Consider the following 25,315-nt stretch of genomic DNA (forward strand, 5'->3'; position numbering starts at 1 on the left):
ATGTACATGTTTTTAATTTCAGCCTATGTTTGTGTGGTGATAGGAGAAACAAAGGTTATGATGTGAGCTGTCTGTCTATCTCTGTTTTTATGGGTTGGCTATTTGTCTTTTTGATTCAGTCAAATATTAGCATACAGAACTTGTACGTCGGTCTTCCAGCGTGTAATAATGCTATGCACGTGCTTTGATAGGTTTGAGTACTATCATGTTTGTCGCATGTACCTGTTTAGAAGAGAATAAAGCTATATCGCCACTCAAGACAGAAGTCATCTTTGGTAAACCAGAATAGCCGTGTTGCTTGATGCAGTAGCTCCTGAGCCAACTCTTTCCGGTGCCTCGAGTCTACCCGGATAAACCCAACGCTATTACGCTCGCCTCGCATTGGTGGTAGAGGCAATCCCAGTAGAGAAAAAAGGCAGACAGCGGGCTAAAAGTTATCCGAAAATTGCCGATATCCGGTTTAATACCGATGTCGGGTTCAAAGTCCCATTTTCAAGTATGGACTGATATAACGTCGGTTGCAGGTGGTGGGGACAGCGTCGCATCTCGTTGGCCATAGACTGAATCGATAGAGTATCGTCACTCCAACCATCCCAGTTCTCTTGCATATTGATTCTGGCACGAATTGGACAAAGCCGATAAGCCTGTATCCATATCCTGCGCACTCTTCATACAAAAGAGCCTTCCGTCCCTTTCTTTTTTATATATATAATTGACCTCGTTTTGGACATTAGAAAACTGCACGTCACTATAGCCCGTTGCCTCTGCCGGAAGAGGTATATATAGAAGTACGTTTAGCATTATCGCGCGCGGATCGGATACTTCGGTAGCAGTATCCTGTAAGTAAAACGGCCATTGTGAAGGCGGCTATCGGTACATTGAGCGACTGGGTGGATAGCGTTAGTTTTGAAATCTCAATTGCACCAAAGGTGAAACGAAACGAACCCTCTTGTTCTTCCCACCGGAAAGCTTTCCTGCTAGCGATTGCTTCGGTGCCATACTTTGAGAATAGGAGTTGTTAACTGGCTACGAGCTGTAACCGTTCCAAATAGTTGTTCGATCAGTGAAGGAAACCTGGAGCCCTGGAGCTTCATATCTGTATCACAGTAAAATCGGATTACATGAGTAACCACATATAACTCGTTTCAAATAATACTATTGGTCAACTCACCTAAGGTTGTATAATATATGGTATATATCGGGCTCCCCGTATTAAAAACCCCAAGTATGGGCAGAATTTTGATTAGTCATAGTAAAATAATCACTGGTCCAAAATAAAAATCAATAGACTCTCTGACTAAGCCTCACCACTTAAATCTAAGCGACTTTTTTTTTTCTGGCTTTCTTATTTTTCTTCTTCTTCTCTAACTCCTCGCTCAAAGAATCGCATTCAAAGCTTACGAACTGGGCATTTCGATGCTCGTACCAATACCTTGCTTTGGGAGAAAGTCCCCGGACGCCCTGGCTTCGTGCCAGGCACTGCGGAAACGCGCTGCCATAGAAGCACTTCATAGCAGCTTATGCCCTCTTACCCACCTATGCGCCGGCTCCGACCCTCGTTGAACCGTCTGCACTCTTCAGCTTTCTCCCTATTCACAGTCTCTTCGGCCAGTGCTAGGACAACCCTGGGATGACGATATGAGTCTCACGTTTTGGCATTGGAGTGAAGTTGCAGCTGATTCGGGGGTTGCGTCGAGGAGGTTTCTTGGGGAAACAATGGGAGACGGTCGTGGGAACCTGGTTAAGAAGGTTGCCATTCGTCGAGATTCTACAGCTATGCGATTGCTTACCTGTTTCTGAATTCTCAGGATTGGGTGAGTAACTCGATGGGGCTTATTCTTGAGGCGAGGAGTTCACCCTTTTTCTTCCCCTACCACCGAACCTGTAGCTTATGGAAAGCGGCGATTGTGTCTCTGCTCCCTCGGCCTTCCGTGCTTCGGATAGTTGCTGTGTTTATGGAGAGACTCAATTGCAGAAGCCCCCTCGAAAGGGCCAGATTCTTTACTTCATACATGTTCAAGTGATGATATACAAATCATAGAGTCAAGCACAGAGGTCATATAATGGCTGTTGAAGATCAAGATTTTAAAACCTATCTGATGAACATCCCCCTTCCCATCCCAATTCATCCCCAGTTATTCTAACTTACTCTTGTTTATAAGCCAATCAACAATGTTCTTAAGATATAAAATTAACAGTTATCATGAGTATCGTAGCATGGGTTTTACACATTAATAACATTAGTAGACGCTTCTCTCTTCGTTTCACCTGCTATTGCGTCTTCCTTGTGGGTGTCTGTTCCCTACTCCCTCTTGGAGTTCCTGTCTTCTGTGCCACTGCTGGTCCCTTGGATTGCTTACTGCTTTTCAGAGCTGGTACAATAGCCGCAACAGCGCCTCCAACCAAGGCAATAACAGTCCCACAGGCCCCTCCCCATACCTGTATGCTCACCGTTCCCAAGGGAGCGCGGGGGAATGATAAGATCCATTCCACCTGCCATGGAAACCACCCCCGAGGCAGGTCATATATAGGTGATTTGGAAAACCAGAACTGAAGAATTATGGTAATACCGGTGGTAGAAGCCCATCGGACAGTCTTGATCGTCCAGTCAAATGAAACTTTCATCGCGTTAAGCTTTTTGCCTGGATGGTAGATAAATACGTCAGTTACCAAAACGCCTTCCGATATTGTTACAGGCCAGATTGCCAGTTCTTCCGAATATAAATACGTACTCTTAACGTCATATTCCTCCATAGCTTTATCATGTCTTCTCCGGAGCTTCGCCCATTTCGCAAATTCATCTTGGGAGCTGGTAGCACCCATCTCCCGTTTAAGTTGAATTACTTCGAGCTTCGCTTGCCGTTGCTCTCGAGCCGTTTGCGACGCTTGGTTCGGAAGCTTGATATACAGCAGCCATAGCTATAACGGAGAGTTAGCAGACGAATATAGCGATGGATGGAAGAATATAATTACCAGGCTATCAATAGTGCTGGCACCAATTGTGTTAATTAAATAGGCGATTATCTGAATAGCAAGCACGAAAAGAAGTAGTGATGCCATCATCAACGATGGCCCAGCGCCGGGTTTCTCGAGGTTGTAGTTCGCCCGCTATATTTGTGTTGATATAAGGGAGCCAGCGAACAGCGGTGTATAGCTAGCAAAAGAGGAAACAAACGTTCGAGAGATGTGTTTCTGTGTTTCAAACGTAGAGCAGTGAGATGCAGCGGTGCTCTGGAATAATTTCTTGTGGAAAGCTGCATTGGAACTTTCGTGGTGTGGTCTCTCATGTTTGCTTTGTTTGCTTCAATCTACTTCCAAGGTTAAAACAACGTCATTCTCTCTGCAGCTATCTTGATATTGAGCATACCCCTTATTCTGTTATTGGTAGATTGACGATTTAGAACTTTTAAAGGCTAGGGGAGCTAGACGAACATTTATAGGAAAGTACTCCGTAACAATCTATATTTTTCATAAATCGTTACTATTTAATCTCCTACACATTTCCAATGTATCCAAAATGGTCTTACAGTAGGAGTCTCAATAACTTCCGCTCAAAGTAGGCAACGCTGGGAAGCTCATTTTTTCTTAGACTTGTCCACAATGCTTATCCACTGGGACTTGAGACCCTTGCCAACAAGCAGTTTCTCTACTACCCCTCGGTGGTCACCCTGAAGAAAGACTTCCATTTCCCCCTTGGCAGCACCAACTGCCTGGCTAACACTGGTGCTACTCGCACACTTCTTCGATAGCTCATCTGCTAGTAGCTGGGGTGATATGCCGAATCTATCTAGACCAGCTACTTTGGTACCCAACTTGGATCCTGTGCGGCGTTCAATGGTTATGGTTGCCTTTGGGAGGGCACCCGGCTTGGGCTTCACATCCGAGAGTGTCTGGTTGGGTTTAAGGATTGCATGGAAAGGTGCACATAATGAAGGATCCTCGAGTAACTTTTTCAGCAGAGCATCTCGTGGGATGGTTCCACGGGAAAGAGTCGCAATATCGTTGGAAGGGATAATCTTGTTACTGATGAAGGCATTGAGCGTGAGAATCCGAGGATTAGATGGAGAGATGATCGGTGGATCTTGTGAGGAAATGTAATCGTTCAAGCGTTTGGAGACATCGGAGGCTGAGTAGTAGTTGTTCACGTCGGTGTTGGATAAGGGCGGGAATAGATCAGGTACCAGCTTGCTGCTTGGGCGGTAGAGTGTCTTAACGTTAACCTGATCGGATGACACGCTTCCTGAAGTATTTTGAGAGGCAGCCTTGGGTTTTGCGCCCCCTGAGCTTGTCTTCTTGGGCAGCCGGTAAGGAACAAACTGGTCGACAAGGATATCATCAAAATCAACATCCATGATTATTGTTTCCCCTCCTCTATCCTTTGACTTGAGTAACTTTATCTTATCGAGATGCTTGACAAACTTCTTAACGTTCTTCCAGGATGTCTTCTTGATCTGGTAATATTGTGCCTGGTTTGGCGAAAATATTGGCAAGAATGGAGTGATCAAGTTGGATATCAAGAACGATGGCTGGATGGGGAATGACAGGCCATGGTTTTGGTCTCCAGGGTGGTCTTTCTTGTGCTGGTAGAGCGCATATATGAATGCTTTCTCGAAGGCATCATCGATTTCTAGTATTTGTTTGCCTTGTTAGAACCCGTTATTAAAAGGTAATATTTATATTAAATCTTACCTTTCGTAGTTGGAGGCGGAAGTTCTGCTTCCGCATCTTTTTCTTCCTCTTCTCCCTCCTCCCCTACCTTCTGTTCTTCCTCTGGAGGCTCGTTAATAGGAACCCCCCCATCCGCGCCTCCATCTAAATCTTCATCATCGCCTAGTTCTAGGTCCTGGAGTTTCTCTTCTACCACTTCGGGTTCTCCAATCCAGCCATCCAAGTGATCTGGCGATGGCTGGCCAGACTTTCCAGTCGAACCCCAGCTCCATAGCTCATCACCCTCCCACTGTATCCCCCTGACAGCATGTCCCTTTGCGCCCTGTACCTGCGTTAGGCCAGCAACATCAATCTCACATACACCTACGAATGTGGGAACGCTAGGTTTATCCAAACTCGAGATAGCAACGACGGACCCTTTCACAGCTCCTGCTGGGAATGGGGGACCGTTTGTAAGACCTGGGGTCATCAGATCTGCACCATTGTAGAGCTTCTCCATAACATGGCCTGTTGTGCACAGCAAGGGAACCAGCCCTGGGTTGCGCCATAGTGAATATACTGTGGGGTATATTCTTCCATCTGTTCCTGGTCCTTGCTCAAGCCTGATCCATAATGCTCGCTCTTCACCGTCTGGGTGCGTTCCAACGTATAAAGTACCATGAACAAGTTGTAAGTCTGGTCCCACAGTGGTCGAAAAGCGTCCTGCTAGAGTGTTCTCTGGTAGAAGCGAGTTTCGAATAGATGAGAGGCTAGGGGTGGTTGTGGCGGGCTGGGCTGATGTCTCGTCAGCTTCAGGCTGAGCTGCTGGTGCCTCTGGGACTGAGATGCCGTATTCCTGGATGATCTTGTCTGCGATCTTCCTCCGATCAGAGGACCGAAGAGGTGCAAGTGGTTTGATCTGCCATGAATATGTTAGCACTGCTACCTCGATGGGTCATAGAGAGTAGGTGTGTGGGGGGTCGAACTGATGGCTTTTTCTTGAACATTTTTGACAGCTACGCTTGAACCGGGTACTATAGTAGTATAGTAGGTGAAAGAAACTATTAACACAATAAGTAAAAACGCAAGGAAAAGAATAGTCCTCCAAAGATGAAATGAAGATGTTGCTGGTGAGGCTGCCTGCGGGGTTGGTTCAGCTTGAAATAAATAAATATGAGTAAGTTCGAGGTCAAGCTTTTAGTCAAACAAACTAACTAGCTAACTAACTAGTGAGTGAGCCAGGGAGCCAAGCTACCATACAACGTCCAGCCATTAGTTATAGAGCAAGAGATGAGCGGATCTGCCCTGGTGATGAGAGTGATGTCAAGGTCATCCCTTGGTTTTGCTAGGAAAGAAACCTGCACTCAGCATCAGGCGTAAGGCTTTGACTCGAGCTTTGCCATGGATGATAAACCAGAGATCAGTTTTAGAATCAAGCTGCCTGTCTATCTTCTATTTGCCTACCTAGACAGTGGAAACACAATTAATGATTATGCCCGGGCGGTAGAATGGTGGTTCATCATGTAGCCGAATTCTAGGTGACCGTTTTTGCAGGTCGGAGTGGAAGTCGACACTGATATTCAAGATGCTATTGACCGTTATATTTAGACACGCGACACAATGTGGTAGACTCATATAACAAAAGATCCGGATCAAGGGGTTAATCAAGGTGCCTGAACTGAAGAGCCAGCAGCTGGTTGCATGTTTATATATATATATATATATATATATATATATATATATAATATACTGCTGGCCTTTCGGCAGCTTCGAGATGTTGAACCTGACATGCCCAACTAACCCCTGATGCCTGAGATACAACAGATACCCGGATGATGTCAAGTTTATGCCTAAGAATAAGACCGGCAGCCGCCTTGAACTCGCTAATACTTCCTTTGCCTACCGTGCGAACTGAATAGCAAGCTATGGAGGAAAGAGAGAAGGGCATTCCTCTTATATGTCACTACAGGGTTATCTCTTGGGCGAAGGAAGGCAGCATGCAGCCATCCCTGCGTGTGCTTGAACTTCCGTTGATTATCCAGACCAAAGCAATCAGGCATTGTTTGTGTCCTTGTCCATGTCAGGTCCTATAGGCTGTATAGTTATATGGCATAGCAAGGGAGAACAGCGCAAGAGGAACGGCGGAATACCTTACCATCCCATGTGTACACTCACTTCTTTCGACCTTTCTTTATTCCATTACCATGCACTTGATATGGCCACTCGTTACATTATTCCTGCTCCAAGACTCCCTCGTTACAGCGGTGATTCCCCTGGAGCCTAAAGGCGGTGGACTCTGTGGAAAGGCATTTCCAGACCTCCGGGCAGAGGGACTGACGGTGGATGAAAAGTGGAATCTGATCCCAGGGGATGCAACGTGGGAGTTTGAAGGGATACAGGAAAGCGAATATGGCAGCACGCTAGGCTTCAGCCCTAATACGAGCAAGGAAAGCAACACTACCGCGCCTTACCACTTTGATATCAAAAGTTACGGCACTGATATCGCCCTAGTGTCCACAGAAGGGTCACCGTTCGACCAGTTCCGGGTCACTGCCACGATAGGGTATCCATGGTCGACGATAGGGAGGATATTCTTTCGGCGTTTTAGGGGGGACAAAGGCGGGTGGTGCACGGGAACTCTGGTTGGAAAGAACCTGCTCCTCACTGCAAGCCACTGTTTCCCGTGGAACTATGGAGCCAGAAGGTGGATGCGGTTTGTGCCTGGGTTTGGCCATGGGAAGACACAAGCGGAGCCCTTTGGAAGCTCGTATGTCTCGCAGTGTCGCGGGGTAAAGAACACGCTCAATGTTACTGGTTTAGACTATGTGATATGCAAGCTGTGTGAGCCGCTGGGCGAACGAGCGGGATGGATGGGGACTGCCTGGTGGAAGGATACGCAGGCGTATGTCAAGGGCCCGTGGTTGAGCTCTGGATACCCGACTGAACCGTTCAAGGGCATGACACAGATGCTGGTCACCAACTTAACCCTGGACGGCGTTGACCCTCACGGAGAGATTGGTGTCGAGCTCGAGTCGAAGGTATTTGCGTCTGCTGGGTGGTCTGGCGGGCCCATGTGGGAGTACATCGATGGCCGTCCTACGATCGTTGGTATCTGCAGTGGTGGGGAGCGAAGCTGCAGTGAGCAGCCAGGCGGCTGCTTCATGGCGAACTTGTCTGACCCTTACCACGATGTATCTGCTGGCGGCAAACTCATGACTGAGCTTGTTCGGTATGGACAGAAGCATTGGTCATGACTGTGCGGGTTCCACCTATATACTACCTAATATCAATACTCTGAGTATTCATACTGTCATCTGCTTGTTTTTCTGCAAGAAAGAGAGCATCGTCCTCAGTCGAGGAATAGAGAGCACTTCTAGTAGACCTGTAGACCTTCTCCAGGTATAAGTTCGTATACTCTTTTAACCCCATATCCATAGGTTATATGTTTTTGAGGGGAAAGACATATAAGCATTAGGTATATGGGGCATACCCGTCGTCCACATGTGAAGAAGCGGCAGGGATAGAGCCAAACCCGAGCCCTGCGGACCCATGTAACCACGTGTAAATTTATTAATAGATCGCCTTGTCCCACGACGGGTAAGACAGGAGTAAATAATAATAATGATAATCAAGAATAATCAAAAAGGATAACGACGATGACCGTCATCCTTTTTTTTTCCTTTGAGCTGAAGAACCGTCTAGTGTCACCCTGTAAGCAAGGTGCTAGAGTGACAAGCGAATAATCCTCCAATCGCCGGCCAGCAAATAACTCGTAGCGTCGGACTGTTTTTACGTCCTCGTTCATCTATTCGTGTCTGGTCCCGGCTCCTGGTCGAAGGAAGGGAGACATGAAGGAGCAGAAGAGAACCCTGTGTGGCATCCGAGGTGCAGACATTGCTTCTATATTGAAAATCAGCATATTTGGCGTTGTTGGCTGCCCTTTATTTGAACTGTTCCCACACTGTGGGCTCCATGTATGCACGTTCTCCATTGTTGCAGACAATACTGCAGACAATGATGCAGACAATGATGCAGACACATGCACAGTCTGCAGAAGTCAAGTCCTGCCAGTCTATAGACGCAGGCAGGTAGCTATTAATTATCCCACCGGTAGGCTCCGTAGGCGTCCGGGGGAATACCAGCACCGAGAGACATCCGGTAGCTGAGCAGCCTCGACAACGCTCTAGCGCCAATTCTTAGGACCCGTAAGCAACTCCATAAGGCCAGGCAACGCTGAGTGGCTGTCTCTGTCTCTCTGCTTATCCAGGGCGCCCATAAGACACGCGGTATAGAGGGAGTAAATATAATAGGGGGGTATAACAAAGCAGCCCGGTTGATCAGGCTGAGCAGAGGGAGGGAGTCATTCCCTGGCCCATCCTCCCTCCTCCCTCCTCCCTAAACGTAGCTGCACCCGGCCGTCGCCTGCACCGTCGCCTGCACCATCGCCGTCGTCTGGCTGCTGCTGGTTCAATAACCATCAGGTATCTATCTCGAGTCCCCAGGAAGGTCCCTCAGCCGGGCCGAAGCCGCTGTTCCTGTAGACTCTCGCACCACGCACTCCAAGCAGCTAGCTGGGCTCGCTGGCCCCCAGATATAACGCCGTCTCCGCCATCTCCATCTCCACCTCGCTGTCTGCTGGAATCTGGCCTCTCTCTGCTGTCTTTCTCGTCTTTCTCGTCCTTTTTGTCCCTAAAAAGTCGCTCCTGCGGCATGTCCCAAACAGGCTTAGCGCCCTCACCCGCCGTTTCGTCTTTTTTTCGCTCTTTTTTTTATTTTCTTATTTTTTGTCGTTGAAAAGCAAGAAAGAAACAACAACGAGAAGGGAAAAAAAGACGTTTTAGCGAGCAGCCCAGCTCAAACGGCGGAGAGTCGGCTGCTGCAAGGGAGTCCCACTGCTGCTGCTGCTGCTGCTGCTGCTGAGTCCTCGCCGTGTGCGCGCAGAGAGCCTGAGCCCTTTAGGACTGCGCACGGGAGGGCTGGCTGGCGAAGAAGCGCGCCAAGCTGTCGTTGTGGCTTGCCGCTCGCTGCGGGCTGGGGACGAAGAAAGTCGAAGAAGACGAGGACGAAGCTCACCGACACAAAAGGGCGTGGACGCTGAAAAGGCGACGGCCATCCCTTGGATTTCGATCTCGTCCATACGAGCCCTCCCGCCCGACGCTGCCTGTGCCTCTCGATCGCCTCTCCCCGTCGCCTGTCTCCTGCCTGCCTGCTCCCTCCGAGGGGGCCTCTCGCTGCCTGACCCGGGCCCGTGTTAGACAGGCGCATCCCCGTTTGCTCAGCGTGCTCGGCCAGCTGGTTAGTCGTCCAGGCACCCGCATTGTCGTGAGAGCAGCGGCCCCTGAGACGAGACGAGACAAGACGAGACGAGACGGCCACAACCATACTGCACGTTCGACGGTGAGAGTGCACGCGAGGAAAAGGGTGTACGGAGTAGTTGGTTACTCCCGTCGCTTGTTTGTTTTCCCTGTTGAGTCAAAAGCTTTCTCTCGCTCTCTCTCTCTCTCTTTTCTGATAGACGGGGGTCTGGTCGCGATCGATCCAGCCAAGGGTCGGAGAGATGGAGCCCATCATCATGGACGGAGATATGGACAATATCATGGACGACAGAGACACTCTGTGCTTCGACCCTTCAGTGCTCAATGCCTCGACTCCCAGCCTGGGCCGTGACTTTGAAGACATGTTCTTCCGGCCGTCCAGTGCTCCCCAGCTTTCCGACGCCATGTCGTGCTTGTCCCCTTCCGAAATGCCAAACAAGTCTCAGAATGACGTTCCACCAGCGGGCTCAACCCCGTCAGACACTCGATCAGACTCTCCAGAAGATTCCAGCCACAGCTCCTCGATGGATTCCCCGACTGGTCATCTGCGGAATGCCTCGCTGGCCTCCAACCACTCCGGACTCTTCAGTCCAGACAGCGCCGCAACCGAACGATATATTCCGGGCTGGCCAAACGCCGACCAGCTCTCCCTGGGCGACGAAGGTGCTTCTTTTCTCGGCCAGGAGAGCGGCGGCCTTTTGACCAGGGATGACTCCATGGAGCACGATGTTGAGTCCAGCAACAAGGCGATGGCCTCGGCCTTTGACTTTGATAGCGCTGCCAGCAGTCCCAGCCCCCTCAAGATGGAGCTCAATACTGAAAAGAGTAAACCAACCGTTTTCAAACAGTCGTTCCGCACACCTTCTTCCTCCACTTTTACCGGATCCTCCAGTGATGCAGGCTCATCGCAACAAGTCAGTACCCTCCCATTCCATCAATATATTTTACATGTATTGCCGAAGATATCATTTTATTCCCCGAAGCAAAAGATGCTAACTCTTCTCTGTAGCAGTCGGCTGTCGTAAACCCGTTTGTGTTCCAAAGTCCTGGTGACTCTACACCGCTTTACACCGGACAGGGACTTTGGGATAGTCGAGGCTCGCAGTCAGCTCTGGAAGAAGCCTTTGGTGGGATCGGTATGAACAGTGGCTCGCCGCTTTCAGCGACATTATCTCCGACCTCTACGTTTAGGTCACCGCGCCAGGCCTTCGAAACGCTAAAGTGCACTCCCGGGGTGGTCTTCCCTCTGAATGACCGCAACTCGGCCGTGTTCCACCCAAACATCAGCATGGAGAACTATATTCGCCCCCGCCTGATCGTCCATCCCACCTCGCTCAAGTCTCGCGTCGAAACGCAAATCCCCATCAAGTTGACTCTCTACCCGATGCCGCCTGGAGTTAAGAAACTGCGCCTTCCAAGCCATGCCATCTCCAAGCCAAAGTTCCTCGCCAAGCCTGATATCAAACGGTCTCCAGATATTCTAGAACTCCGCGCCAGTGTACTATGCACAAGTGCCATCCAGGATAAGAAAAAGCGGGAGAGGGCCTTTGCAAGAGCCCGGGGTGAGGATGTCAGTTCAAAGTCTCCCAAGGACTCCGAGGAAAGCCAGGGCGACGAAGACCTTCCACTGGGAGGGGCGGAGGTCAAAATATGTGCTGGTTGCATCCAAAGAGAACGAAAGCGTGCGTCGCGGAAAAAACAACGGAAACCGGAAGAAGATGAATTGTTCCAAAGAGACGAGGATAAACGGGTTATTGTTTTCAATACCACAGAGATCAAGGATTGGACAGACCCCCCTAGAACCCCTAACTCGACAAACTGTGATCCTTCTCTGCCCATTGCGCCCCTTGGTGCAATGCAAGTAGAGCTGCCAATGAGAATAGCGTGCTACTGCAGACATCAGAACGAGAAAGTGGGCTTCCAGTAAGTTTTATTGCATTCAGCTTTTTTTATTTTATTATATCACAATATACTAAGTTGAATTCTTAGGGTTCTTTTTACCATCTTTGACTACATGGACAACCCAATTGCTCAAGCAATTACCAATTCAATCATGATCACCGATGACCATAAGACACATGCGCCCGCAAACTATGCCGCAGCTCCCAGCTCTACAGTAACAGACCCTCAGTTCCCACCTGCAGCAATGTTCCCTGGGAACCCCGGGATTGATCTGTCGAAGCCTTTCGTGCATTCGGTGCCCTATAAAATTTCTCCTTCCGCCAACGATCTGCAAGCACTCCGAAATCGACAATACCCGTTAACCCCCGTTTCCTCGAATCAGTCACAGAATAATAGTACAACTGCAGCCGCTCCTATCACTACCCCCCGAAACCTCTCTCGCCAAGCATCTCCTTCTGACGGTACTGGCCCTCTTGCTAAGCGACGGAAGCAGAGCGGATCGGGGAAAGTTCCTTCAGGATTGACCATGTCACGAATCGAGACCCAGAGGACATCGCCATCTGCTAGCAACTCTCCCTTAACTTCAAGTCTTCCATCTGCCAATGGAGGCTCAGATAAGGCTTATGTCACACCTGCGATGCTCAATCCACAGTTTATAAATGGGCCACCCACACCAAACAATAATGACGGGATGTTCTTTAGTCCACTCGAGACCACTAACCCAATGGACAACATGGGACAATCATCTTTGATATCTGCACCGAATTCCACTCACCCAAGCCGCCCTGGTTCCCCTCGCAGTAGGTCTCAGGACCAAGTTACGGGCTTATCTAGCACAGGAACTCAAAACCACTCTTGGAGCGTGCCAACGGGACTTCCTCCACCACAGGTACCCTCAATGATTCATAAACTTGTCCCAGCTGAGGGCTCAACTACTGGTGGAAGCGAGGTCACTCTCCTCGGCAGTGGCTTCTACCCGGGTATGGAGGTTGTTTTCGGTGATACCTTAGCTACCACCACTACTTTCTGGGGTGAGAAATGTTTGAACTGTCTTACTCCGCCTTCGGTTAAGCCGGGTACTGTCCCAGTTGTCTTCAAGCATGAGCATCCTCGATTGGGACAACAGCAGCCAGGACAGCCCATAATCCCGAAACCACAAATCTTCTTCCGTTATGTGGATGACCGCGAGCTGCAAATGTATAGAATTGCGCTTGGAATACTAGGCCAGAAGCTTAATAACCCTGCTGATGCCTATCAAACTGCACAGCAAATCATGGGGGGCAACGGGAATAGTTTGTGGAATCTTCAAAACAATTTCCAGGGTGATGGCGGTTCTGGAGGCCAGCAGCGACAAGCCCCAGGCAACAACCAGAGCGCGAACATCACGGACACCGACGCAAAGATGCTGGTGTATCTTGAGTTCATGGACTTGGATGGCAATCCTGGCTCTACAAAATATAACTCTCGTTCACCATCTGGACAGACTCTCCTCCACCTTGCTGCTTCACTAGGGTTGACTAGGTTCGTGGCGGGCTTGCTTGCCCGGGGGGCTAATCCTGATGTTCAGGACAAGAACCATAACACCCCATTGCATTTGGCCGCTCTCAGTGGACACACGCATATTGTCCATCGTCTTCGACTCGCCGGTGCCAACATCACAGCGCCTAATCTGCGCGGCTTCACTCCTGCTGACCTTGCAACCACCCTGGAATCACACCGTGCCGTAATTGCTTCTACCAATCACTACCGTTCAAGAAGCGTGGGATCGACTTCTCCCTTGCGCCGCCGACCAAGCTCTGGTTCTCTCGACGGATTCTGGGAGCCAACGTCCTCCAGCGATGCGCCTGACGCTGAAGAAGAATCCACTGATGATTCAGACGGTGGACGTACGTCAGATGTACCAGAGTTGCTATATGCACAGCCCAAACGCACCAAATCAGAATCCCGCAAGGAGAAGAAACAATATTTCTCAATTCCTAGGAAAGCTAGCATTTCCCAAACATCTACTCTCGCTTCTCCCGAGGCTGATGTTGTCGCTGGCATGGCCCGCAACCCATCACCTCCTGTTGCATTGGTTGCATGGCGAGATCAGCTGGCAGCTCAAATCAACCAGTTCCAACAAAACGTCAACCGAGCATTCCCCAACCTTCCTAACCTTCCTAATCTACCAAACCTCCCAGCATTGCCGACACTACCTCAAATGCCCACCCTCCCTCAGATACCGACACTCCCCCAGATTCCAACTCTTCCAGACTACCAAACTCACCCAATGATCCAACGTATCAGCTCCCTTGTTCCACACAGGCCGACATCGGCCTGGTCTACCAATATCATGAAGGACGGCTGGGGCAGATTGACTGGCAATTCCTCGCCACCGGCATATGAGGAGCTATACCCCCACGAAACCGACTCTGGCTACGCTGACAAGAAGTCGTCTATGGTCGAAGCTGCTCTAGATGCCGCGGCAGACCAACACTTTGCGGAAGCAGAAGCCTCATCACGTTCTCATGCCTCGTCCTCCAAGGAGGAGTTTGGTGACGTGACTATAGGTAGCAGGAATATCTCAAAAGTGCACCAGGATCAGCTCAGAAAGGCACACGCACAAAAGATGAAGAGATTCCGCAGTGATCGTAATCTCTTTGTTATTTGGGTAAGTTATTTACAACATTGCTTTATACCCCTCCTCGCAACGTAGCTAATCTCTCTCTTTCTAGATTCCTCTCCTGATAATTATTGTTGCGGCGATGCTGAAAAACCTCATTCCTGATATCTGGCAAGCTGTTTCTTACGGATATGAGCTCGTAATGTCTCATGTCAACCCGCCGGTCCCCAACCGGAATCTTCTAGCTACTTAGTGCAGAAATATTCTGTAGCGTACCTTTGTTCCTTTGTTGTTTACTTTGTTCGAGCGCTTGACTTCATGTGTTTGTATTTCAGGAGGGCGACCTGGGTTTTGTTTTGCTGTTACGGGTTTGCGAGTTGAGACAGACTCAGTCTCCGATTGTACATTTGTTCCTTGTGGAAATTGGGGCGGTTATTTTCCCGCTAGGTTTTCTTCTTCTGAAGTCTCACATTTGTTAGGGTAGCTACAGAGTACATTTTTAATAGAATATTGACATCTTACTATATGTTGAATGTTGATCCCCCTTAGGTTTGCAAAAAAGGCTGGAGGTTGACTTAAAAGCGACGCCAAGACATGGTCCTCTATCCGCCGTTTAGCTAAACTTGACCTCGCCAGCGCAAAACGCCCAAAAGCCGCCCTCACAACGCAGAGCAGGACGCTTGATGAGTGCGGAATAATATGCTACTCCTGTTACTGGTGAAGCTCTGGTCGTCATGGACGCCACCCCTCACTTAAACTCGAATAATGTAACTGGTATGCAATAGTACTGAAGCTCTATGCGGAAGCCTGATAACTTACTCCTTATCCTTGCAGTCGAGTATACCGACCCATTCGGCCTGTTTCCTCAAGTCAAGCCGCTGCTATCCCAAGTCCTTCCCCTCCGAAACCTCCACTGGAAGTCTTCGACTCGGCCAGTCCGCTCGATTGACTCCCTGCAAATCGATTTCAAACCCGCCCACACGGTAGCAGATGACCAGAAGCGACTCAGCGATGGCGCAAGCGGAGCGGTATCGCAGAGAAGACACCAGATACCTGGCCTATTACAGACGCCATATTTAAAGATATATTTGTTACGATGTGATGATAACGAGACGTATAAAACGACCTCTAGAAAGACGTTACGAGAATGGATAAAAACTAGGACATCCGCTGCGCCAACTGGACCTGATAATCACGATGCGTTCGAATGGTTGATTCTTCACGTCATACCATCGAATGCACCTAGCCCTGAAGTAACAGAGAAGGCCGCATCATCAAAATGGCCTGGGAGAGGCTCGACTTCGGTCCTTGAGAAAGTAAAGGCCGATTTCAACGGATCCTCAAAAACCGCAGTTGACCGGGTTGCGCAGCTGAGAATTCCAAAAGCGGATGCGGATAAGAAACAGCCTGAACTAACGGCGCAATTGGATGATTTGGTCGCGAAGCTGAAATATTTTATTCTCACATCCTTTGATTTGCGCGTGGGTCAATATGAGGCTGATATCCGTGAGAAGGACTCCCAGAGAAGTTTGCCGGGCTGGAACTTCTGTACTTTCTTTATACTAAAAGAAGGTCTTTCTCTTGGCCTTGAGAACGTTGGACTTTTCGAGGATGCTCTTATAGGATACGATGAGCTTGCTGTCGGACTGGATTCGGCACTGCGAGATCAAATTTCGGGCACGGGAGACCAGCACGGAGGCACATTTCTAAATTACAGTAAAGATCTCAGATCGAAAGCTGAGGCTGCCCTGGCTGCAGAGTCGTCAGAAAAGGCAGAAGGATCCAGTTCATCAGAGGATGAGGATGAAGATGACAACGATGGAGACCGTGATGAGCTTTTCTCAAACCCCATTGCACTGGATCAAGATATTTTCCCGCTGCAACCCCAACAGAAACCATACAGAGATATGATTCTTGCAAATAACATATCTGTCTTTGATTTTCGTGTCTATATATTTTCGAGGCAGCTACTACTCCTCCTCAAAGCTGCGCGGTCACCCCCGTCAAATCGTCAAAGTGGCTCCCAAAAGAATGCGGAGAAGCATAACTTGACTCTTCTCGCCGAGATCTGTGAGAGAGCTAGCGAGTTTATTACCCTTGCTTGCCGGACTTTGCGGAAAGATGTCGAGACTGGACTGGCTCAGTTAGAACAAGCTCCGGATCCTTCTAGGAAGGAAGATATTATCACAAACATCGTTTCATCCTGGGCCTACGCAGCTGTTTGTCAAGTTCTTATTCAAACGTCTACTAAGAGCCTTGAGATTCCCAAAGTTTCCCTACGGACGAGCAAGGACCTGGTGGATGCAGCTGTTCTTACGAGCTTCGCCACGGGAGCAAGGCCAGGGGTTCCTAAGCGAACCAGTTCATTGATGTCCCCTACTTCAAGACCGAACTCCGGATTAGCTTTAAACCCATTGGGGGCCATAATGTCCGCTCCACAAAAAGCAGGCGGTATAGAGTTAGCCGCGGCCCAGGCTGATTTATATCACCTCGCTAGATGCCAGTTGGGAGCACTTGGCCGAAGGAGAGGATGGGGAAATAGATGGCATAGTATGCCGTTACTGCTCAACGAAAAGAACGGCTTCACTGATGTTTCGTTGAGTGACGAGCCCATGGACAAGAAACGACTTCCAGTGGTGCCAACGTCGGCGGGTGTAGAAACGCCTTGCCTGGCTTTATCAGTGGAATCAAAAAAGAACTTTAACTGCCTTTATGAGCGGATTACAGACCAAATATTCCGTCACAATATCGCGGCAAATCGATTCAAGTCTGCGGAAATAATGATGGCTGATATTGCACTGCTGAAGTATGAAACGGGTGACTACGCCTTAGCGGCGTCGTACTTTCACCAGCTCTCCAATTTTTACCGCAGCAATGGCTGGGAGACGTTAGAAGGTACTATGGTAGAGCTATACAGTCGGTGCCTGAAGCAACTAGATTGCAAAGACGAGTTCGTTCATGCTCTTCTGAGATTACTCGGGATATATTCCTCGACCATCCAGCATTCTTTGACATTGCAATCTAACATGCGTTGCAAAGTTGAGGAGTACGTTGAGGATCTATTTGCGGTCTCTCAATCGCTTTCCAATACGTTTCCAGTTCTTATTAAAGATTTCTTCCGAGATATCCAAGTCCAACCCGGTATTTCTCACTTCCAGGATAGAGACGGGTTCCAAGCACAGCTGTCATTGAGATATGCTCTTGGGGGAAAAATAAAAATTGACAACATTAAGATGCGGCTTGTTAATGCATTGGAAATACCAAACAATGAGCTGTGGTTGGAAAACTCCGACTCGACTATAGTAAAGTCGAAGGGGACGAAAGTCTTACTTGACTCCTCGGTAAGTCTTGATACTCTACGATTTTGTATAAAGAATGCTAATATTTCCTTACAATTGTAGACAACAGTACATGGAAAGTACTATGTTGACCGAATTGAGATGCGAGCAGGGAATATTACGTTCACGCATGATTATGACAATCAAGTGGCTGCATCTCATATACTGCAGGACACGACAAGCAAATCGCTTACTTCCGAGGCAGAACGCCCATATGTGGTCTGTTTCCCCGCTGTCGACGCGTTTGTCGGAAAAGTTTCTCAATCGAGAGCTATCAACTTGGTTGGGCATCGGAGCCTGGATATTGAGTTGAGCTCTGGTTGGAACGATATTTCGACTGGCTGTTTACGGTTGCGGCCAGCAACTGCCGGGCTACGTCTCATTATTTCGGAAAGCTCACTCATCGACGGAGCTCTTACGCTGTGCGAGGAGATAAAGGGAGGCAGAATATGTTTCACTTCCTTTGCCCGGGCATCCACTGCCACGCTTCGAGTGCCATACAGCATGGAAGGAACGCAGACATCACTCTCCGTTTCAGTGGAAGCTGAATATGAGACTCCCAAGGGGCAATTTGAATACATCAGCTCATCCTCGGTTGTATCAACTTTACCCGTCAGTGTGAATGTTCAGGATTTATTCCAGGATGAGCAGCTGTTTTCGAGATTCAGCATCAGCCCCGGAATGCTGATACCTATTCGCGTGTTTAGCTGCGAAATGAAGAGCTCTGGCAAATATGATGTACAGACGAGCGTCCAGGAGGGTGAGATCATGGATGTGTTCCCGAAACAGCCGGCATCATTGTTGTACAAAATCAGGCCCCGGGACGATTTCCAACCCGGCAAAGACTCAGGTTCCACTCGACCGTTGAGCCTCTCAATAGAGTTTGCCTGTTTGAACGAAGAATGCCTATCGGTTCTAGAAGATCGGTTTACGAAGGATGTCGAAGCAAGTCCCTTTGCAGGAATGAAGCAGCTCCTGGTTCCGTTCTTGCAGACGGCTTTTAGTGCTATCTGGACAGCTCATACTCTAGAAACGATTGGCCTGACGAGAGAAATAGAGGTGTATAGTTACGAACGTATGCAGTGGAGAGAGGCCGTTGAGAGCATGAACGGTGATACGCAGACAAAGCTGGTGCAGTGGCTCAGAGAGTGGCATAATGTAAGTTCCCATTGGTTCCTGCGCCCCTCCCTATGGTGTATAGTCAATGATCCGCAGGCTAATTCAGCCCTTTGTACCCCTGGCATATATAGACGAACAAGACTATACCTCTACCAAACAACCGACCGGTGAATGCTGTTCGGCATATAACCATCCCTGTTGATATTCCGGATGTGCAGGTTGTCCATACCGCGAGGCTAGTGCTGAAAGATATTTCTCCCGGCCAGACCCATGTGGGGGTCGATGACATGATAACTGCAGAGCTGATAATCCGGCATACAAGACGCTGGTGTGAGGTAGCCGAACAAGAGCCCCAGTCGTCCCTTGAGTTTACATATGAAATTATAGCCAGCCCAGATGTGTGGGTTATTGGTGGCCGACGGCGTGGAAACTTCACCTGTGCAGAGGGCGAGGAGAAACGGTTCCAGCTGTTGCTTCTACCTCAGCGAGCTGGCCATCTACTTCTCCCATCGGTCGATATCAAGTCCTTTGCAACCGGGCCAGGCCAGCAGCAGCAGCACCGCTTGTCGTCGCCTACGGGAGGTGAACATCTACTACAGTCCGACAATAGCTTTGCACCTCGCCCGCGCAGGCTCATCTCGAGTGAGCTGGACTACCGCAGTCACGGCGAGACGGTCCTGGTCAGCGCCGACCTTCAGATGACGACCATCAACCTGGATGGGTTTGGCGATGCCGCCGCAGGAAGCTGGCACGACGCTGAGCGCAAGACCGACGCCGCCGTTGCCTGATGATGCCCCCCCCTTTTCTCGGTGCTTCCCTTCGTGCTCTTGCAAGCCCTCGGAATACCCCCATCGGTCATGCCACTTCTCACTCCATATCAGCCTCGGAACCACATGCGAGATGTGCAATCGCCAGACGCCCATTGGCGCCCTGCCCTGTCCCTGCTCGTTGCCTGATGCGCATTAAGCCTGGGAACCGCGCTCGGTGCTGGTCGGGCCACTGCTTTTTGTTGAATGAAACACGCGCTGTATTTGCAGTACAGATCCCAACAAAACGGGCAGCAGCCAATCAGCGCTCGAGCTGGCGTCTTGTTTTTGAGTGTTTACATAATGATACCAAGTCTCCGTACATGTGTCGGCAGGAATGCCCTGTAAGATGGTAATATCAATACTCTATCTTATCGCAAAAGGCTGTGACTAAGCAGGTGCCTGTCCCTTAACTTTAGCGGGGCGGGAAGGCGGTGAAGGGCAGAAAAAGGCTGCTTCGACGGCGGGAAAGCAGAAGAAGAAGAAGAAGAAGAAAAACGCGTGGCGAGTCGGGCGGGCACAGGCAGGAGGAGGCGCTGGCTCGGCTGCGATGGCTCCTGTTCGTCGTCGGTGCCGCTGCTGGAGAAGAGAACCTGTGGACGTTAACAAGCGGGGGATAATTAATTCAGGGAGAAGAACAGCTTAATGGGGCAAAAAAGGGCAACGTTGAAAAAGAGTTTTCTAGTGGTAGAAACAAGGTTTGCTTGCTGTCGAATTAAACATCCGTGCCTGTATCGACTGTTACAGCCCATTATTACGCTGCCACTCGTCGTCTCTCAGGGTGGTTTGTGTTTTACATAGAGAATGGAGATAGATAGAAATAAAAAGGCCTAGCTGCTGGCAGTGATCAAGTGGCATTCTCCTGGGCGATGCATGGGTTGAAGTGTCCTGCTTGTCCGTCGCACAAGGCCACACACAGTCCGCTCCTTTTGCCTTCCCTGCGACGATCGAGAAGTTTGCCTGGTAATGGATGCGTCGCATCACGTATCAATACCCGAATACCAAAAATACGCGAACCCACTTAGAGTTTTTTTTTTTCCCTGACGTACTTTTTTTTTTTTTTTTTTTTGTATAAGAGAAAAGAGAAGGAGAAGAAATAAATAAGAGAGAGAGAAAGATATCAAAGACACCAGCTTCACTTCCCACACATTGAGTGGCTTCCTTACCCGCAACTTCACCGTTATCGCTCACAGTAACGGCCTGTCTCCCTGTAAGTGCAATCAATCATTCAGCAGGAGGTCTCTTGTTATCGTTCTCTCTTTCACGGGCTGCTCCTTTGCGGGTGGTCAGAAAGGGGGCTGGAAGACATGGAAGCGGAGGAGATAGCAGCAGATGCTAACCAACCAGTCTATAGTGAGAAGACAGAGTGCTCCTTCAAAGGAGTAGCTGATTTAGCTGTCTTGTTCCGGGACGCGAAGACTCGCTTCCTTTCTCTCAGCTCTTGACCGCGAGCTGAAACCCCCTCGTTTCGCTGATAAGATGGCCTCTACCGCCCTTCCTGCTGGAGCTGCCACTCGCAGACAGACGGCGGCCTCTTCCTCCGCCAGCTCCACCACTGCCTCGCCTCTGGACACTCCCCAGCACATGTCTGCATCTGATACGTCTCTCTCCTCGGAATCTGAAGACCAGCAGGACTCCGGAGTCGGCAAGTTGGTCGACACTTATGGCAACGAGTTCCAGCTACCAGACTTCACCATCCAGCAGATCCGCGATGCCATTCCAGCCCACTGCTACAAGCGTGATGGCTTCCGCGGCATGCAGTATGTCCTGAGAGACATTGCCTGTCTTGCCACCACCTTCTACATCTTCCACAACTATGTCACTCCCGAGACTATCCCCTCGACTCCAGTTCGCTTCGTCCTCTGGGCGCTGTACACTTTCATCCAGGGTCTGTTCGGAACCGGTATCTGGGTCCTGGCTCACGAGTGCGGCCATCAGTCTTTCTCGACCTCCAAGGTCTTCAATGACACCGTTGGCTGGGTCTTGCACTCCTCTCTGCTCGTGCCATACTTCTCCTGGAAGATCTCCCACGGAAAGCACCACAAGGCTACCGGAAACATGCAGCGTGATATGGTCTTTGTCCCCAAGACCAGAGAGGCATATGCTTCTCGCGTTGGCCGCTTGGTCCACGAGCTCGATGAACTCACCGAGGAGACTCCCATCCATTCCATCATCGATATGGTTCTCCAGCAGCTCTTTGGATGGCCCATGTACCTTTTCACCAATGTTACCGGCCATAACTTCCATGAACGTCAGAGCGAGGGACGCGGAAAGGGCAAGAGTAACGGTTTCTTCGGCGGCGTCAATCATTTCAACCCCAACAGCCCATTGTACGAGTCCAAGGACGCCAAGCTGATCTTGCTCAGCGATCTCGGCTTGCTGATCGTCGGATCCATCCTGTACACTCTTGGAAGCAAATTCGGATGGTTCAACATGTTCGTCTGGTACTTCGCCCCATACCTCTGGGTTAACCACTGGCTTGGTATGTTCAGATATTCCTGCTCCCTATACCCCCCTCTGGCTTCGTCATTTTGCTAACTTGCCCGTTCACCAGTTGCCATCACTTTCCTGCAGCACACCGACCCAACTCTTCCTCACTACCAGCCAGAGTCGTGGAACTTCACCCGTGGAGCCGCCGCAACCATCGACCGTGAATTTGGCTTTATCGGCCGTCAACTTCTCCACGGCATCATCGAAACCCACGTTCTTCACCATTATGTCAGTACCATCCCCTTCTACAACGCCGATGAGGCTACCGAAGCCATCAAGAAGGTCATGGGCCGTCACTACCGCGCAGACACCAAGGACGGCAGTCTTGGATTCCTCCGAGCCATGTGGACTTCTTTCCGAACCTGCCAGTGGGTTGAGCCATGCGAGACAGCCAAGGGTGAAGGAAAGGGCGTCCTCTTCTTCAGAAACCGTAACAACATTGGCCTCAAGCCTGCTTCTCTCAAGCCAGTCAGCAACTGAATGATACCAGCCTGCAAAACTTCAACGGCCGAAACTCCATAATCAACATATGAACCGAAGTAAAACAAATAAAAACCGGATGGCAAAGTGAGAATATGACAGGCGAAAAAATGGCCATCTCACAGTGCATGAAGGAGGCTTACTTACCTAATAAGACATACATTTTGTCATTGCAAATGCTTGCTGTCTGAAAAGAAAGTCACCGCATGTGGTCTTCTCCTTTCTCTTTGTCTCTTATCATGACTTCTATGTTTCAGGACTCTTTTCATTGTGTGAAATCAAGTCAGGCGTTGGGGAGTTGATATGCCAATGTTAGCCATCTTAATCCAGCTAGCGATAGAGTGATGCAAAGCCCTTTCAGCGCTCCTCAGATCGCAGAAATATTGTTGATTCGATGTGTCTCGTACCGTGCTCTTTAATATAGATTAGTTGATGAAAAACCTCCGGTTTATCCGGCATCTAGGCATCAGCAATGATCTTTAATAGACCAAGATGGCCGCCAAGCCGGGTATAAAAGAGTTTAAATTTGAACCTCAAAAGATTACAAATGACTACTGCATCATTGACCGATTGTCTAACTTGTCTAACCAGCCATAGCCTCACATCCAAATGACAATAGTACTTTATACCGCCGCGAAGACGACGCGTACGTGAATGATGCAAGCCTCCGGCGGATAGCTGCTTGCCCTCATCGCCCTCCGCGCACCCCTCGAACCCGCTAATGGACCTATCTCTAACACTGCCTGACCTCTCGACCAAGGCATATACACACTTACTGCCGCTACTGGAAAGGGCTGGCATTACGCTCAAGGAACTGCTAGTTCTTGATGCTCTCGAGATTGCGAAGGCTTCTCGCGCACCGGTCACAGATATTCGAAAGTTTACCGCACATGTTCTTGATGCTCTCCGCCAGGATCTTGGGCTGAGAAATGAACCACGAAATAATGGAGGTAACAAGACATACCTGCTGAAACCGGGAGGCAATGGCGACCGCAGTGCTAGGGATGACACGGACTGCAGCTCAGTAGTTGGGAATGGCGCGTCCAAAGTGCTCCATCCCCCCGTGACAGGACAAATCAGTACTCTCGATCCAATACTGGATTCTGCTTTGTCTGGAGGCATATCAACTGGATATCTGACTGAAGTGACCGGAGAAAGGTGAATTGAACCCATACGACGGTCCTTAATCCGAAGGACTCTGTTTTATTACGACTCGTCATGGCTATGAAACTAACGTGTATACATCCACAGTGGTGCTGGGAAGACTCAGTTTCTGCTCCACCTACTTCTCTCAGTCCAGCTGCCAGCACCCCATGGCCTGTCCAAAAATGCGTTGTATATATCAACAGAGTCGGACCTAGCTACTAATCGGCTGAGCCAACTCATAAATGAACACCAGACTCTCCAGGCTCTGCATCCCGAGACTCCTCGCCCATCCTTGGATAATATTTACTCGGTTACTACCGTCGACCTTGAGAGCCAAGAGCACATTATCAACTACCAGATACCAGTAGCGATTTCACGCTATAACATAGGAATTATCATAATCGATTCTATAACGGCGAATTACCGTGCTGAAAGCTCCACAGAGAGTGTATCCGGGCTCCTTGAGCGATCCGGCCAACTGAAGAAACTGGGTCACTTTCTCCGCACCTTGGCCGTGACGCACAATATTGCGGTAGTAGTGGCTAATCAGATATCGGATAGTTTTGAAAGTTCACTCCACGATCCCTTTCCAGAGGAATCCCGTGACTATTCGGGGAGTCCTCTAGAGGCATCTTCTCCCAGCGCCGTTCCATCTTTCGTCCCAGCATCTCAACCCTACCAGCAACCAAAATCAGCCGAGAACCATTTACCTCGAGGTCCTTCGGCCAATTCACCTCAATTAAATTTAGGTACTTGTGAGCAACAAGAGGATAGGTGCAATATCCCGGGGTTTAATTTACTACTCAGCCTCGATTATCAGCAGCAATTTTTTACAGGCTGGGCGCAGACGCCTCACTCATACCCAAGTGGTGGACCGCTTGGAATATCTAAAGGGTTTAAAATTCCTGCGTTAGGGCTCATATGGACAAATCAAATCGGGTGTCGAATTGTTCTGAAATCAAAAAGCTCGTTTCAACCGGCAGGTAGTTATCCACCGATGCTGGCGGTCCAAAATTCAAACATCGATATGCACAGTACGAATCAAGATGATTCAACTGAACCTGTTACAGATCCGGGTGAAAAGAGTGCAGTCAAGTACAACGATCTTGATCCTTCTGGTAAGGGTCAAGAAACTGGGGTTCAGAAGGCTGCAGAACATGACCCTACACAACCCTTACAATCATCTCAGGAAAGCTTTGCTATTTTGGAAGATGAGTCTTGGAGTGACTATATGTCCGTACCTGCTTCGCAGTATCGAGGACGACTGCGGCAGATGGTGGTTGTATTTTCACCATGGACTTCAGGAAATCCAGAACAGAACAGTAGCTACGGTTCTGGCAATAGGGATACTCCCGAGGAGGGTCAATCGTCTATCAAGACAATGTTTGACCCAATGTACAATTCAGCGGAGTTTGAAATCCTACCCCAGGGACTGAGAGGCCTAACCAGGTCAGCCACTTATATATAGCC

At 49.4% G+C, this 25,315-nt stretch overlaps 8 protein-coding genes across 8 annotated transcripts; 5 read left to right on the forward strand and 3 right to left on the reverse strand.

Moving 5' to 3' along the window:
- Positions 1-2,271: 2,271 nt before the first annotated feature.
- On the reverse strand, positions 2,272-2,823 carry ARB_01631 (retrograde vesicle-mediated transport protein Get1, putative; the record flags this gene model as incomplete). Its single annotated transcript, XM_003012077.1, has 1 exon — positions 2,272-2,823. The coding sequence occupies one exon, from the start codon at positions 2,821-2,823 to the stop codon at positions 2,272-2,274; it is 552 nt and encodes a 183-aa protein (XP_003012123.1).
- Positions 2,824-3,575: 752 nt separating this feature from the next.
- ARB_01632 (uncharacterized protein) lies at positions 3,576-5,654 on the reverse strand (the record flags this gene model as incomplete). The annotated part of the gene is made up of 3 exons (XM_003012078.1): positions 3,576-4,627; positions 4,690-5,566; positions 5,634-5,654. The coding sequence occupies 3 exons, from the start codon at positions 5,652-5,654 to the stop codon at positions 3,576-3,578; spliced, it is 1,950 nt and encodes a 649-aa protein (XP_003012124.1).
- Positions 5,655-6,851: 1,197 nt separating this feature from the next.
- Positions 6,852-7,901, forward strand: ARB_01633 (uncharacterized protein; the record flags this gene model as incomplete). The annotated part of the gene is made up of 1 exon (XM_003012079.1): positions 6,852-7,901. One exon carries the CDS (start codon positions 6,852-6,854, stop codon positions 7,899-7,901), a length of 1,050 nt encoding a protein of 349 aa, XP_003012125.1.
- A 1,257-nt stretch (positions 7,902-9,158) lies between these two features.
- ARB_01634 (uncharacterized protein) lies at positions 9,159-9,359 on the reverse strand (the record flags this gene model as incomplete). Its single annotated transcript, XM_003012080.1, has 1 exon — positions 9,159-9,359. The coding sequence occupies one exon, from the start codon at positions 9,357-9,359 to the stop codon at positions 9,159-9,161; it is 201 nt and encodes a 66-aa protein (XP_003012126.1).
- An 845-nt stretch (positions 9,360-10,204) lies between these two features.
- Positions 10,205-14,719, forward strand: ARB_01635 (membrane-tethered transcription factor (SPT23), putative; the record flags this gene model as incomplete). The annotated part of the gene is made up of 4 exons (XM_003012081.1): positions 10,205-10,876; positions 10,972-11,885; positions 11,952-14,514; positions 14,579-14,719. 4 exons carry the CDS (start codon positions 10,205-10,207, stop codon positions 14,717-14,719), a joined length of 4,290 nt encoding a protein of 1,429 aa, XP_003012127.1.
- A 544-nt stretch (positions 14,720-15,263) lies between these two features.
- ARB_01636 (TMEM1 family protein, putative) lies at positions 15,264-19,711 on the forward strand (the record flags this gene model as incomplete). Its single annotated transcript, XM_003012082.1, has 3 exons — positions 15,264-17,807; positions 17,868-18,962; positions 19,055-19,711. 3 exons carry the CDS (start codon positions 15,264-15,266, stop codon positions 19,709-19,711), a joined length of 4,296 nt encoding a protein of 1,431 aa, XP_003012128.1.
- Positions 19,712-21,208: 1,497 nt separating this feature from the next.
- ARB_01637 (oleate delta-12 desaturase) lies at positions 21,209-22,699 on the forward strand (the record flags this gene model as incomplete). Its single annotated transcript, XM_003012083.1, has 2 exons — positions 21,209-22,211; positions 22,284-22,699. 2 exons carry the CDS (start codon positions 21,209-21,211, stop codon positions 22,697-22,699), a joined length of 1,419 nt encoding a protein of 472 aa, XP_003012129.1.
- Positions 22,700-23,420: 721 nt separating this feature from the next.
- ARB_01638 (DNA repair protein (Rad57), putative) lies at positions 23,421-25,313 on the forward strand (the record flags this gene model as incomplete). The annotated part of the gene is made up of 2 exons (XM_003012084.1): positions 23,421-23,857; positions 23,951-25,313. 2 exons carry the CDS (start codon positions 23,421-23,423, stop codon positions 25,311-25,313), a joined length of 1,800 nt encoding a protein of 599 aa, XP_003012130.1.
- Between the last annotated feature and the right edge of the window lie 2 nt (positions 25,314-25,315).

This window comes from Trichophyton benhamiae (genome assembly GCF_000151125.1).
Source record: "Trichophyton benhamiae CBS 112371 chromosome Unknown contig01094.0, whole genome shotgun sequence".
NCBI lineage: Eukaryota > Fungi > Ascomycota > Eurotiomycetes > Onygenales > Arthrodermataceae > Trichophyton > Trichophyton benhamiae.